This window comes from Apus apus, chromosome 1, assembly GCF_020740795.1.
Source record: "Apus apus isolate bApuApu2 chromosome 1, bApuApu2.pri.cur, whole genome shotgun sequence".
NCBI lineage: Eukaryota > Metazoa > Chordata > Aves > Apodiformes > Apodidae > Apus > Apus apus.
Window position 1 is genome coordinate 138,204,850 of NC_067282.1, and position 16,818 is coordinate 138,221,667.

General features: G+C 34.9%; 1 protein-coding gene across 1 annotated transcript in view; it reads left to right on the forward strand.

Moving 5' to 3' along the window:
- PLCZ1 (phospholipase C zeta 1) overlaps nt 1-16,818 on the forward strand; it is a 51,992-nt gene that overhangs the window by 10,926 nt on the left and 24,248 nt on the right. Inside the window, exons 4-6 of the mRNA XM_051642639.1 lie at nt 3,277-3,478; nt 6,492-6,636; nt 8,703-8,855. Coding sequence (XP_051498599.1) covers nt 3,277-3,478; nt 6,492-6,636; nt 8,703-8,855 — 500 coding nt within the window. The remainder of the gene's footprint in view (nt 1-3,276; nt 3,479-6,491; nt 6,637-8,702; nt 8,856-16,818) is intronic.

Sequence of the window (16,818 nt, forward strand, 5' to 3'; positions counted from 1 at the left end):
AGTGCGAAGGCAATCTCTTCCTGCTCACACATGGGTCTTATCATTTTACAAACCTGCTTGGAGTTTTGGTGGTTCTCCAGAAACACGAGGGTGACTGTAGTTGTATGCAGTTCAAGAACAGCAACTACAGATCCCTGACAAAAAGAATTATAAGCAAATGAAATGCAAGGGCCTATAATAAACAGTATAAAAATACAAGTATTTTCAGTAAATTAAATAGAGATATGAGCTGAAGGTTTTGCTGAAGTCAAAGAGATTGCTCTTTGGCTAAAAAAGTAAAAAAAACAGCTTTGCATTTTTTTCACTTTTAGGGGATTATGTTGATGAGCACATTTATCTAATCATAATTTCTCTTCTTGAGAACACTATAGTAATATTTTATTAACAACAAAAGCAGCCAGAAAAGCATAAAAAATAATTCAGAAAATAAGCTAAACCTTTGTAAGTAAGTATTTTTCACTAATGTAGAAGATGAATGTGAAAAAAATATTAAAAAAATAGTAAATAAAAAAAAAAAGAGGAAAAAGTTACTGGTGCAACTAGCAATTGCAAAGAGAAATATATAGGGCATGAAGAGGAAATTAATCAGAAATGAAAACCAGATACTATTGATAAAAAGCCTTCTCTTCAAAGGAATCAAGTCTACATTTCATATAACTTGTTGTAGATACAACATACTGGATGAATGTGTTCTGTTTTGAGCAACATGTAAAAAAACCCATAATGTTTTTTAAATACCCAAAAAGTAGATACTTACTCCTATTGGAACAAGTATAAAACAATAGAAAGTGCATGTGGATAAATAAAAAAGTAAAGATACAAAATAAGATATGACTGTCAAGAGTAATCAAGGTACCAATAAATCATTCTGCAAATGTGTAAGCTAAAAGAAAGACTGCTACCTAAGTACAATCAGGTGGCTATTATTATTAATGAGGCCAGAGCAAGATTGCAGTAAAAATTTAGGAAAAATAAAAGGTAACAACATGCTTAAATGAGTTAATCAGATCAGTGAAGACAAGTTAACAAATCCAGAAGTTCTTAGAAAATTGACTGTAATAAGCTTGGCTCTACTACAGGCTACCTTTGAAAATATGTGGAGAATGGATGATGAACTGAAAGACTGGGAAAAATCAAATGCAGTATCTATTTTAGACAGGGAACAGGCAAGGAACTAAATACCATTAATTTTAAAAAAAAAAAAAAAAAAAAAAAAAAAAAAGGAGCAAATAATTAATATGTAAAAAACTTTCAGATGGTAAGAATAAGTAAGAATTTGCCAGGACATTCCATGAAGAATTTGAATTCAGCTTTTTTCTATGACAATAACAGTGATGGTGGACAGAAGAAAAATAATACCTTTAACAGTTTCTTGCATTCTAAAAAGGAAAAATAATTAAATAGTACATAAGCAACTCATTAGAAAATTATCATGAGAAGTTAGTCATCAATGACTTAGAGTCAAAATTAAAGACTACATCTATCTGCAGTTTTACTGAGAAGTGTGTTGGGATCCAGATTTCAATTATGTCATTGTTGATCCAGATGATGGAATAAAAATTAATATTATTAATTTTAAATTTAACTCCAGAACTTCAAGTATAATAGGGAACAAGATGAGAAGTCAAAGAGACCTTGGCCAATTGAGCACAGAAAAAATGGATGGAGTGAATTTAATAAAGAGAAACACATTTCATTTAGAACATAAAATATCAAGAAGGAAGATTACCAGATGGAAAGAGATGAAGAAAAAAACCCGAAAATCATCAGAAGTCTAAGAAACCCTAACCCAAACAGAAAGATTCAGTGACCCGAATTTGTTTCTTCTGGAAAGCAGTGGAATGAGGGGAAACACAATAGCAGTCTTCATATGTGTTGAAGACTGAAAAAAAAGAAGGAGAGGAATAATACAAACCACAAAAAATATCTCAAACAGCAAGGAAGTTTCAGGGTAAACATTATGGGAAACTTTCTAACTATAAGGGCACTTGGGGCTGAAATGGTATTACTAGGATAACTGGATTCTTCTTCAGTGGAAATGTTTAAGAATAGTTTCAACAGACTTCTGGTAGGAATAACATTTGTATGCTTAAGAACAAGAGTGTGTGTGTGTGTGTGTGTATGTATGTATGTATATATGGAGGGCTTTCATCCTTATTTTCTATTTCTATTTGTGTTCACCATTTTAAGACATTTTCCTAGTTATAAAAACCCGTATAGTTTAGAAATAACTATTTTCTTTGTGTTGCCATCATCAGAATGATTTTAATAAATCCTCATGTAGATACAAAACTTTCAGTCTGTACACAAACTGAAGACTAATGATTGCAACTCTAACCTGTAAATCTTGATTCTTATAGCTGTATTTATAGGTCAGAGAAGTGTTTTGGGTTTTGTTTTTATTTTGTCTTGTTTTCTGTCAAAAGTTTGTATACATTGACTTTTTAAGTTATTGTTAACAGAAAATAACCTTGGATTACTTACTGCTTAATTATCACTAGCATACAATGATGAAAAAATATTTATTTTGCAGCCAGAATGAGGCAAAATCCTTGACTAATTCATACTACCTTATGTTTTGAAGCAAAGCTGACTTCAGAGATTATATAATTTGCAAAATTATTACATTTTAAGCATGACTTTGGAGCAACAGTTGGCAGTATAATGGTTCTGTTCGTCATTAAATCAGTTAAAAATAAAACAAATGAGATTACTATCTCTGGTACAGAGACAATTAGCACATTTTGTTATATCTTTGTGGGCAGTCATTTATTTTGTTAAGATGCTATTTTTATTTCATATAGTTGTAATTGAAACATTATTTCATCACTATGTATTTTGAATTTTCCACCACTGAGAAAGATAATTGGTTCTAGGAGTTGTAGTTTCTGCAGGATTATTTTGACAGTCTCTACCTGACATTTTAGAGAACAATTCCTGTTCTTTCTAGAGAGAAAAGAAGATTCTCCGTGCATTAACTGACAAATTACTTTCCAAAACAACAAATACTTTATTTTGTATTTAATTAGGACTCCTGCAAGCTCTTCTTACTGGTGTCCATAAAAGAAAAAAAAAAACACAGCAATTAAATCTCCAGAATTGCAAATATCTGGTGTTCGTGTTTATATTGTTATGAATTTTAAATTTCAGGCAAGTGTTAAATGCTGTATAATATGTAGCAGTGTTCAGATTTGGTTATTAAAAATGATGGAACTTCACAGATATAACCATCACATTAGCTTCACACCAGAAACTTTTTCTTTCTTTTTTGTTCAGTGAGAGCAAGAAGGCAAATGTCATTTGAAGGATTTATAAGGTACATGAGCTCAGAAGACTGTTCGATATTTAAAAAAAGTCACAGGACCATCTACCAAGATATGAACCACCCATTATGTGACTATTTTATTTCATCTTCTCACAACACCTACTTGATATCTGACCAACTAGTTGGGCCCAGTGATTTATGGGGATATATCAGGTATTTATATACTGTTTTTAATTTTTTTAAACATTCTTTGCCTTTTTTGTAAATGACTGCTAAGTCATATGTAATTCTGCTTGGCAATAAGGAACAAAATCATCATGGTTATGAGTAGAAAATTCAAGAGTAGTGTTTTATTTTATGCATACACTTTTCAATATATTTGCCAATCCATCTGTTCATAGTCTAGGAACAATATATTTTTTCATTTAACTTAAAAAAATCTACTTCACAGCAAATGAAATCTATAGTATGCTGCACAGTATATGATTAATTTTTAATCTCAACATACCATACAAAAATAAATAGATCCCTTAACTAAATGTAAAATTCCTGGGCAAACTCTAGTCTCATCAATGTACAGGATGTATACTGTATGTATTGACAGGCTGAGAGAGTTGGAGTTATTCAGCCTGGAGAAGAGGAGGCATCAGGGAGACCTTATAGCAGCCTTCCAGTACTTGAAGGGGCTACAGGAAAGCCGGGGAGGGGCTTTTCACAAGAGAGGACAGTGATAGGATAAGGGGTAGCTGTTTTAAATTGAAAGAGGGTGTATTTAGGTTAGACATCAGGAAGAAATTCTTCACCATGAGGGTAATAAGGTGCTGGAATAAGTTTCCCAGGGAGGCTGTTGATGACCCTCCCTGGAAGTGTTTAAGGCCAGGTTGGATGAGGCTTTGTGCAGCCTGGTCTAGTGTGAGGTGTCCCTGCTCATAGCAGGGGGGTTGGAACCTGATGATGTTTAGGCCCCTTCCAACCCAAAACATTCTGTGATTGTATGTAAAGGCACAGTACTCTGGAGTATGTCAAATATATCTGTGATCACTGTATGTTGCAATGTGGTCAGTTTAGAAACAAAATGTGGGTACTATAGTAACCAGGAGTGAGAAGAAACTTCATCTTTGAATGTGCAGCACTTGACTCCAAGAGAAGGAAACAAGGATGCTTTATTACTGGGACACATTTAGAAGAAATTTCCAGGCAGGAAGAAAAAGGGTTATGTAAGAAAGTCAATATAAATGATGATGGAAAATATGAAGAATTTGAAAGACAACTGTCTAGCATTCTTATTTGGAATATACTACTTTAATGAAGTGAGAGCAGTTGGAAACATCATGTCTTTGAACTTTTTTTTTTTTTTCTTGTTCTCTGGATTTTCAGTAATGGCTTGTAATCATCAGAAACACTAGTGAATATATTTATAACAGTATTTAAAATAATATGGCATTATTAACTGCATTGCTTAAATTAATCGCAAAGAAGATCATAGGATCATAGGATCATAGAATCATAGAATATGCCGAGTTGGAAGGGACTCATCAGGATCATCGAGTCCAACTTCTGTCCCTGTGTAGGACATACCAAGAATCACATTACATGCCTGAAAGCATCATCCAAACACTTCCTGAACTCAGGCAGGCTTGGTGCTGTGACCACTTCCCTAAGGAGCTTGTTCCAGTGCTCAGCTGCCCTCTGGGTGAAAAACCTTTTCCTGATACCCAACCTAAACCACCCCTGATTCAGCTTCCTGTCATTTCCTCAAGTCCTGACATTGGTCACAGGACTGGAGAGATCAGTACCTGCCCCATCTCTTCCCCTTGTTAGGAAACCATAGACTACAATGAGGTCACCCCTCAGCCTTGTACTCTCCAAGCTGAATAATCCAAGTGACCTCAGCCACTCCTCATAGGTCATCCCTCCCAGACCCTTCACCATCCTCCTTACTCTCCTTTGGACACTCTCCAATAGCTTGAAGTCTTTTTTTGTATTGTGGTGCCCAAAACTGCACAATACTCAAGGTGAGGCCAGACCAGTGCTTTTCCTCTTTATCTACTGTCTGTGTAAGAAAAATTAAAATGCTAAAATCAGCTAGAATGAGATATTGTTTGAGATATTGTTAGCATGTAAAGGGAAGCATGTAAAAGACATTGGTGTGTAGGTAAAACAGTCTACAAGAAACATTTAAACAGTAACAAGCCAAATATCAGAAGCCTAAGACCTGTAAGGGGTGCCATTAGCACATTCAAATATAAATCAGGATAAATTTAAGGCATCTGAGAACCTTTAGCACTCCCCAGAGCTACAAAGATGATTAAGGGAGTGGATCATCTCCCTTATGAGGAAAGGCTGAGGGAGCTGGGTCTCTTTAGCTTGGAGAAAAGGAGGCTGAGGGGTGACCTCATCAATGTTTACAAATATGTAAGGGGTGAGTGTAAGGGAGATGGAGTTAGGTTTTTCTCAGTGTTGACCAGTGATAGGACAAGGGGTAATGGGATCAAATTGGAGCATAGGAGGTTTAAGGTGAATATTCGAAAAATTTTTTTTACTGTGAGAGTGACAGAGCACTGGAACAGGCTGCCCAGAGAGGTTGTGGAGTCTCCTTCTCTGGAGACATTCAAAACCCACCTGGATGCGTTCCTGTGTGATGTGCTCTAGATGACCCTGCTCTGGCAGGGGGGTTGGACTAGATGATCTTTTGAGGTCCCTTCCAACCCCTAGGATTCTATGATTCTATGATTCTCTTAGAAACAAGCTGGGGGAAGATTAACTGTATCATGTGAAGACCAAGTAAAAGATGTTGCTGTAAGTTTCTAAGTTTAATGATTCTTGAACTTGCAGATAAATATTGGAATAGTAATAAAAATGTCTTTTCAAACATTTCTTCTTCTATTTTAAGCAACAAAATGATTTTATTTAAATATTTGACTCCTGTTTTTACTCTGTTAATGAAGTTTGTTCAGATAATCCATTACTTCTAATAAAGTTCATTAGATAACCTGCTAAAGATAAACATCAGCAAACACAGCTCTATCACTTATCTGACTAATTCTAAAGGATTTGTTTTCTTTTGTGATGAAGGAGTAAGGGTGTTTGGTTTTTGTTTTTTTTTTGTTTTGTTTTTTTTTTTGTAATTATTCAATGTGATTATAATCAGAAATACAGCAGCTTGTATAAGAAAGTGTGGTATCTTTCTTTTGACTGTAAAATTGTTTCTCATGTTCTTTTAAAGTGCTCTCCTAAAAGGATGTCGTTGCCTGGAAATTGACTGCTGGGATGGCTCAAACAATGAACCTGTTGTGTACCATGGTCACACTTTAACAAGCAAAATTCCATTTAATTCTGTAATTCAAGTGATAGACAAGTATGCATTTTCGGTATGTATATATACACTTCTACACATATGTATGTATAAACAGATTTTGCTGATAATGGTTTTAAACCAAACTTGGTGCAGGGAATGCAGAAGATCTTATTCAGCTACTTTGGAATCAGTCTAATGTTTTACTCTTTTTTTATATCTTTTCATTTTTGTTACTTCACTTATTCTTCCTTGCTATTAGTCTGTTCCATACCCTGTGCTTGAATTTATGAATTAGAGAAAAATGTTAGATTATAGCTGAGTTAGAGATGAACCCTATTTTTCATTTTCTCTCTTTTTATTTTAAGTTCAAGGCCTGACAAAGGTTATAATCTGCTGCTGTCTTTTTGTCAGACAACTCATTAGAGCAATGTCCCTTCTGTCTATCTCTGGCAGAGCAGTGAAAGCTGAAAAGCTTTGACACTGGCTCAATATTTTGTGTAGGTTTCTGGCAAAACTCCTCCTGCTCAATCAAAGTCCTGAATGACTCTTAAGATAACTCTTGTATTCAAGCTAGCGTTATCTGTGTGAATATATATCCTTATGATCATACGTTTATATGGATTTTTATAAATATATATTTATAACCTTCTCAGAGTTAAGCAAAACTATATCTATCCTTTCTGATCTCTATATAAATTTTAGCTTCTACTTGCAAAAGATAGTGGAAACAAAAATATGCTTTCATTATATTGTTCTTCACATCCCATTAGATATAACTCTCTGATTTTCCTTATACACAGCATATTGCACATAACTATAATGCAAACTTTATTTAAGAGGCACAAGTTACAGGTAGATTGAAAAATCCCAATAGGTAACGGTTTGTACCAACTGTCTACCCAGGCTAAGGTGTGCTTCTATTAGCTGTCAAGAGCAAATACTCAAGGAAAAAAAAAAAAAAGTAAAAACAGGGTAAACATAAAATGGTACTTCCTTAGAAATGAACAATTTAGGTCCTGCCTAAGTAAAGATTTTATTCAGAGTATTTGTTTTTAATAACCACCAGTGTTTCTGCCAATTTATGAGATTTATTTACACAGTCTAAATGAACATGTCTCATTTGAGCTGTGCTTTAAATTTTACTCAATTTCCCACGTTTCACATGCCTTGTTTGAGTACTGTGATGAGTAAGGGATAGAAAGTCCCAATAAAAGTTTACTCTTATAAGAAAAAATGCATAGCTTGTTCATGTGAAGGCAATGATTTCTGAGCAAATCTTAAGGATACTGTCAACTTGAAATGTAGTCGACTAAAATTTGTCATAAATTAAAGCAAAAGACATTTAATTTCATTATCTGATTTTACCCTTTAAACATAAAATAAATCTCTATTTTCATAACAACACTGTAAACAGTGGAGGGAATGCTCTACAGAAAACACTTTTCACCACAAAACAGAGAAATATTTTAAATTTGTGCTACTTATATTGAACTGGTGGCTCATTTGTTGAGAACCACTGTTTTGGACAAATAGTAGCCAATGCATCATTCTTTAGAAGCTCTATGTTATCAGCTGAGCCACTAAATTTGAGAAATTCTGGTTTTTGCTTCCAAGTTGTACTCTGCCCTGGGCAATTGAATCAGCCTGATTTGGGAATTATTTAACACTTTTTTCCCCTCTGCTTTTAATATATTTAGCATTAATCATTGTGTTGGATGCCTCTGATAAGATATTTTCTAATGATTATTAGACAAATACACTTTAATATGCAATTTCTAAAAATTAGCACAACTATTATCTGGTTTATCTAATGTAGTATTTTTTCCTTTTTAATTGATCTTCATTTGATTTCCCTAGTGGGTTGTTTTTCTCCTCTGCATGTGTCTAGCCATATTTTAACTACCCTTAACCTCCTGATGTTGCACTTTTATCTCTTCTTCAATTGTCGTTTCTCTTGTCCTTAAGTATCATGAGCTTTTTTATTGTGTCACTAGCCTGAAACAGCTGACCTACATTCTGAACATTTTGAAAATAAAGAAAAATACATATTATCAAGGGAACTTTTAAAAGATATTTTGGGAAATCAAGTAGTCCTCTTTGTATTTATTAATAATAAGAGTCTTTAAATTATATCTCCAGGCATCTGACTATCCAGTTATACTGTCTTTGGAGAACCACTGCAGCCCTAAGCAACAGGAAATAATGGCAGAATATTTAAAAAATATTCTAGGTGAAAAACTTCTTACTTCAACAATTGGTGATACAGTGGTGACTCAACTCCCTTCTCCTGAGGTAATAACATTGCACTTTTTTTTCTGTGAAAGACAGGAGAGAAGGCTGGGAATTTTGTTGTTTGTGGTTTTTTGTTTTTCAAATCTTCTGAAATGGAATTTATGAAACTGCTCATCTTGTGTCTCAAACAGGAAGTAGCAAAAATTGTAAACAACAGAAAAAACCCATTGAAAATATAAAAGAAATGGAAAAAGCAAAAAATAATGTGGGGTTGATATGGAAGTTGTTTAAAGAAAAACAGTTCTCAGTACAATCCCAAAGAATGTATTCTATGAAAGCTAACATACTAACATTTTTGCAAAGCCTTACATCTTGCAGTTAACATCAATCCAACTTTTGGTGCTCTGAATGCATTAAAATTTTATTTTATATAAAATATAGCTAAGGTTTTGGTTTTCATTTATTTTATATGGAAATATGGCAGCTGTAGTAATGTGTCTTTTTATTTTGAATCCTACTTACTAACACTGAATAAGCCTGCATATCAAAAACTGAGTAACAAGGCTGAAATTACTTATTTATATATAGGGAATGACTGTGAATCTGAGAGCCATTCAAACACCTGATTATTTTCATTTTGAAAATTTGAAGTTATTGAAATGTTGTGTTATAATGAACACCTTCAAAGATTCTGTTGACCTCTGAAGTCAACATTTTGAGGTTAAACTGAACAGTCCTCCCCTCCTCTACCCTCCCAAAATTATACTCCAAAGTATAATTTTTTTAAACAAGATTATGCTTTGAACCAAAATTTCAAGTCTTCACTTTAAACATGTTACTGTCTCTGTTTTCTGCTAGTTTATTTTTTTTGTTTCTTAGATGGAAAGAATTTCCCAAAATTTAAAAGTGTTACTGAAATGGAAAACTGAATCTACACTTATTGTCAATAGCAGTGTTGATGGAAATATTTCATCGAGTTCTGTTAATGGAAAACCATGCTTTCTCTCTGTGTATTTCTCTCTAATGCAATGTTTCTCAGCTGCTGGCTTGAGACACCTGGGTTATGAAGTCAGAAAAAGCAATTAGAAGGGTGTTGAAAATTTATTGCAAATATATTTCCATTGTTCCAGTCTTTGCACATGATATTGTTTCAAGGACAAACAAGATTTCTTAAAATTTCATGTAACGCTAATACATTCATACATACAAAATATTTATTTAGGATTGGCACTGTTAACAGTGATCTATCAGATATATATTATGTATATATATTTTTACAGTAACTGAAAAGGTAACAAAGTAAATGAAAATGCAGGGAGGATACACTGTCGTAAGGAAAAACAAGAAGCACAGACGTAATTTTGTAAAGGATTTGTCATAGAAAAAAAACTTTTCAAGTAGTTTGTCTGAAAGATGTGCTAATAGTTGTATTTCATAGAAATATTGTTATAAATATTTGTAATACATCTTAATGAATTTCTCAGCAAGCCAACATATTTTTTAGATTGTAGCGTCGTATTTTTATATCACACCGTCCAATATCACTGCTAACTTGAAAACTGTTGTGTAAAGTAGAAAGCAATATAAACTATATTAGAAACGAGGGTTTGCATTAAAGCTTCACAAAGCATAGCGGTATTCAGTCTAATAGGTGTCCAGGGATCATATGTTCTCTGTATCAAACACCAAATCAGTGTACTGCATCTGAATCATGGACTCACTGAATCACATACTTTAAAATATTACTTGCTATGAGATATGTCCCTTAGCATATGTTTACTGTGATGTAGGGAATCCATATTTTGTAGTTCCATAGCTTAGATTTTTCATAAGTTAGCTCTGTAAAATTTTTGCCTGAAAATACATTGCTGTGTTCCATACTTATTCCTCATTTTCAAGGTATGCTGTTCAGGTGAGATTCATTCGACTGAACTTTTAATTTTTTAAAGTTATGTGAGATATGTTTGATATCTAATAATGACACTGTCCTCAGCTGATATACAACAGTCTGAATGTATTAAATTGTTATGTTGAGAATGAACAAGAATTAGGATAATCTCCATTATTCTTAGCTGATATGAGCAAGCATGTAAGAAAAATAATTAAGATTTTGTTTTGCAATGTAAGTATGTAGTTATGACTGAATTTGCAAATAGAGTAGCAAGCTTGACTTTTTGCTGGCATCTGTTTGAAAAAACACTTCTGGTCCATATTCAAAAGAGTTTAGTGGCCTCACATCCTTAAAGCTTGGGACCTTGTGCATGCCAAAGACCTGGGTAAATTCCTTACTGTTTGAGTGAGCCAGATGCTGAACTTAATCTTAAGCCTGCTTTACTTAAGCAACACAAGAGATATTACAGAACCATAAATAAGGAATTTTAAATGTTTTTTGTGAGAGGGATTCTCAGTTAGTGTAAAAAAAAAAATTAAAAAAATCACAGGAATCATTTGCTGTTCCACATTTTTCAAGATGGAGCACTAGCAAGAATAGGGAAGAAGCTATCACATCTGGTATGATTCTATAGGAATCCAACTGGTAAAGTCATCCCAGGAAGAAAATAAGATCAGAAGTGTTAACACCAGTAACAGAGTAAAGGCATTGTTCTTTAAATATGGCAGTTTTCTGATTTCTAACATAAATCCAGTACGATATAGTAAGTGTCGAAATCATTAAAGTTCACTGTAATTGCTCAGATACAAGATTGGTTCAACAGAATGTAAGTGTTCATTGGCAAGACTCAAGTGCAGTAAATACACTTGCTTAGAGGCTGATATGACTGATAGCCTGATAAATTTTGAAAAAATTACTATGAATAATGTACTCAAGGGAATTAATGTACCTGCCTACACAAGTGCTTTTACTAGCAAAATTCTTGTCACATAACTGTATCTATATTGTATTTGTACTTGACAACAACAAAAAGGTTTGAAATCAGTTTCCTGCTTTGAACTTTCCTATATAGCTCATCTGTATTTATGGGTGGACCTGTATCTTTTACTGAATATTAAAAAAATATTAATAGAAAAATATAGCAAAAAGCAATATTTGTAAAAAGAAATCACTATTCTAATTTAGCCTACTAACAGGTCTTAAGGTTTATTTGTAGAGTTCTGTCCAGCATGTTCTGTGACCAACATACCCTCCTGTCACCTGGATTGTTAGTTTTTTCCCTAGCGTGTTTTTAAAGTCTGTTGTAAATACTAATTTAAAGTTATTATTTCATCAGTGCTCTTTTTTTAGTTACACTGTTTAATATCAAAGTAAAATAAATATAGATGGTAAATTACTAATATGCTAAAATATTTACTTAGCTTGATTATAAATGAATATGAATGTCCCACTCAAGTAGCTCAGCATTAGGGTAAATATATTTTGAGTCACTTTGTGTGTGTGTATAAACTTAATTACTCTGAGTTTAAAATGAAAGTATTTGGATTAGAGTTACAGTACTTTACCTCCATTTTCACCACAATCTTTACTTTTTTCTGTCATCTTCACCTATCTTAGGTTGAGCTCTGCTCCCTTCCCTTCTGGTTGGCTCTTGGCAAGGAATATGGGAGAGACTGAAAGGGCAGAGGGTCTTTCAGCCTCCACTGAAATTAACAATAACCACATAGACACTTTTTATAATTTGTTCTGTTAGAGAATATTCCAATTTAATAATACCCCCAGGGACACAGCACAAACCTCTTTACTGTAACATGTGCCTCATGTCTGTAAGTGCAATGGGCACACTTCTGTCTATTAGGTCCTCTGATTGTTTGTGTCACAAGTTACTGATCACTTAGTGGTTACCTCTTGTGTTCATGACCTGTGCTAATTGCCTTCTTTGCTAGGCTATTTTTGACAAACTGCAGGTAGGATTCTTGAAAGATTTGGCTCTGGACAAACCAGTTCAGCCTTCCTTTCCTTTTCTCTCAGATTTCTTTGGCAAGAACCTTCAACATCCAGCTTTTCCCTGTCATGAGCCTAAAACACCATGTTTCTTGAGTGGGAAATACTCCTCATCTGACAACTACTACTGTTGTTCCTAGTTTTGCACATCCTGTGAATGTTTACACCCAGCACATGCAAGAGTTCCTTTTAATACTCACCTCTCAATGTTCTTCAAGATCTGAATCAAATGGTGCCCTTGTTTCTGCATGAAGTGGAACACCACACGATTTCTCCAAACAACAGAAAAATTTGCCAGCCACAGGTTCTGATTTAGATCTTGGAGATTTGGAGATCTCATGGAAATTATTTTGTCTTCTGTTGTCTGATCGATCTCTCCTACTTCCTTTTCTAAGTAGGCTTTGAGCTACACCTTTGTCAATTGAGATGACTGTGTGTGTCTAAAATGAGAATAAATATGCAGAGCAAACTCATTCTTAGGTGCTTGGATGACAGCTCATGCATGATGTCTCCTACTATTGCAAGTCACAAAATCACAGGGAGGTCCATAAAAGAAAATTGGATTGTCACTGAAAACTATCGCTCTCAGATTTTTCTCATCCATTTTCCCTGAAACACAAACCCCAGAAAATTTCATGAAAAGAGGTTTTTTAATTCTTTGGCCTCAGTTGTGTTCACTGTGTAGATGACTATACTAGTACTGTTAATTCCCTGGAATATTAGTGTATTCTGTAGCATGTCAATGGACAATTCTTCCTCTACATGATAAGTAGCTGAAAGAGAAAGCTTTTGCAGCTTTTCTTTCACACACTCCTTATCCAATGAGATAAACTGAGGCTACCCTTGAGCTTCACCAATCTTTTCTACCTGATCTATCCTCTTACCTCCTTCCTAAGCAGATATTTGGCCACCCAAATCAACAGACCCACTACAATCCTCTGCTTGCAATCTTGGCCACTTGGTGCTTCTGTAGAGACTTCATTAATGTCCTTTAATATTTGCTGGAATATCAGGTCTTTTGAGTCAGTTCCCACATTAAAGTATATTTGACATCACTGACTGGTGCCAGAGATCCCTGCCAATTGCACCAGCACTCCTGGATTATGCTGATATAAAATGACAGGATGTGGTGTTTTATGCAGCAATTTGTCGATGAACTTGGAAGCTATCAGAATCCTAGAAGTGAGATCAATTTTTACTTACCCTGCTGAATCCTTCCTCTTTAATAGGTTTGACAGCTACTGAAAGAAACAAGCCTCAAATATAAACCACAAAAAATGTAAACACGTTGATGTTTTTGAAGAAGGTTTGCGCCTCAATTATTTTACATCGCAGTACATCAAACTACTTTATACTGCTAACATGATAGACACATGAACTACTTAGGAATTTTTCATTATTTGCAAGTTTCCTTGCATAAAATTGCAAAGAGAGACTGATGCATTTTTAACTGAAACTGAAGTGGCAATTACTGTTATTTTACAAGTCACCTTTAATGTTTACCACACAGCTGCAATATCAATTACTATGTTGTGGTGGTTCGGAGGCATTTCTGGCCACAATCACTGAGGATTCTCCATAGTTCTTAAAACCATGCTATCTAAATAAAAGGACCTATTTAATACTCTCCTTGAGAAAGACTGATAGAAGTTCTCCAGTACATCTTTCTTTCCTCTGGCATTTTAAATCCTACTATTAGCAGGAAAATCAATTAAGTCCATAGCTAGGACTCCTTCACCTTTTTCTTCACCTGGTCTACTCAACATACAAAGGAGCTTTCCATACACACTCACTGTTTTCACAGAATGCACCAGTCTGTGTGAACCAGGTATCATAGTCTTCCACATGTAGCTATAACATTTGAGAGTATGTCTAAGAGGTTCATATTGCTACTGCAATTTTTTCCTTTCTCTGTAAAGACCTGTTTCACTGAGAAACTTCCCAAACTTGGTTGCACCTGGTTGTCTATAAGCTCTGACAAATAATTTCTTACTATCTGCAATGTTTGACAAAAGGGTAGTAGTCTGATTTACCTGTGGTTATATGATTCAACTTTCAGTCAAACCATCTCCAAATTTTCCTTTCCCTTATCTGTATAGAGTTTTACAGTCTTATTTTTGTATTATTGAAAAAGTAGGACATGAAGATTTTAGCTCAGAAATTCAAGATCAAGATTGTTTTGGCATATCTAATTCTGTTGCTTCAGTGATGAGATTCATTCCTATTTTTTTACTTGCAAGTGATATATGCAAATGTCTTGACCAAGTTTTTACATCAGAAATATCTTTGCTTCTTAACAAGTCAAAAAGTTTTCCAGTCTACTGTTTTGCCCTTCAATCTGCCTATGGCATTTGTTCTTTACAAAAATGAGAAGAAAGATGTTGAAAATGCAGCAAATCTTGGTGATGACCTCAAAAATAAGAAAATCAGTATTATCATAAAATTTTTAGGTTCTCCAGGTTATAGTGAGAATTTACACAAGTCTAATCTGATTCCTACACTATTTCTGGGCATTGTACTCTACAGACTTTTGAGGGAACATGAGGGAACAAGTGTAGTGAACAGGCAAAAATAAATTCCCTGTTGTTAATAACTTACCCATATTTTAAGGCAACTTCATAAGGTAATTTAAAGCAAAGCATTGCCATACTTTATATCATCAACCAGGTAGGTCTTAGGTTTAAAAAAGTTCCGATTTTTTTTTTTTTTTTTTTTTTGCAAGCTATCTTGTTGGAATATTCAGCTGTGGTAGGGAATCTGTGCGTGAGGGTTCTGAGTACACCAGACTAATCACCCTGGCCAAGCTGTAACCATTTTTCTTTGTAATCATCCTCTGGATTCTCCTCCAACCCACCCATCAGCAATGTAGATACTGAGGTACATACAGTGTCATTTCTAGTATAGCCCAGCTGTTTAGCCTTGGAGCAGACTTCCATAAAAAACAGCTAAATTGTGAGCAAGAGCACTCATCTGGGGTCTCCATCTATGCAATGTCATACATTGACATGGGAGCTGCATGTTAGCTCAGACTTTTCTTCTTGGTCTTTGCCTGAGCTATGCTGTAAGCACTTAGTGCCTGTCCTTGCAATTAGCTGTTCCTGGCCTTGCTGACAGTTCTGCACCAGGGGAGGAATAACCCCATGCATCACTACAGGCTGGGAGATAACTGGTTGGAAAGCAGCTTTGCAGAAAAGAACCCGGTAGACCTGGAGAATGAGATCAGCAATGTGTACTTGTGGCAAAGAAGGCTTACATTATCTTGGGCTTCATTAGGTAAAGAAAAACGGGCCCATACTTTTCTCAGCAAAATGGCTAGAAGCACTGGGAACAAACTGAAATACAAAAAATTCTATTTAAACATGAAAAAAAAGAACTTTTAATTGGAAGGGTGGTCAGTCACTGGAGCAATTTGCCCAGAGATGTTATGGAGTCTCCATCTTGGAGATACTCAGAACTTGACTGGACACAGCTCTAACTCTTATTGGCTCTGCTCTGAATGACATAGTTGGACTAGATGGTCTCTTCATGGCTCCCTTCCAGCTCAGCAATTCTGTATTTCTATGATATGGCTTACTGGTTTGACCTTGGACCCGCCTTGTGACTTGTCTGGTAGTCACTGAGCTGCTTCCTGAACTTGCCTACCATCTCTAGACCTGCTCTACTTATTGTTGCCCTCATTGGTGAGGTTATTGCCCTATGTCTGCTCTACTGTCACTCTCAGCTCCTGGGTCACCTTGTGTAGCTGCTGACCCTTGCTATTTTCTGACCGAGTTGTTGCAAATTCCTAAACTATGAGCAAAAAGTTGATTAACAGAGTTATTTGCAACATATTTGTGGATCAGTTATGTCCCTAGTTCTTTGCCTTAGAGGTCTCTAAGAAATACAAAATCAGCTGCACTAGAACTTTCTCCAAGACTGCTGTCAGATGTCTTTTGGATTGTATGGTTGGGAAATTCTATGTGTGTTTTCATATTCCTCTTATGTCTGATGGATTCCTTGGGTAAATCAGGACAAGATGTTGCCAGCTAAGGGTCCTGTTTTTCAGTGGGATCTAACATTACTGCCAACAGTTATAATAGGTCAAGCCTCTGACTCGCAATTTATTCTTTATCTTTGAAATTTGGTTCC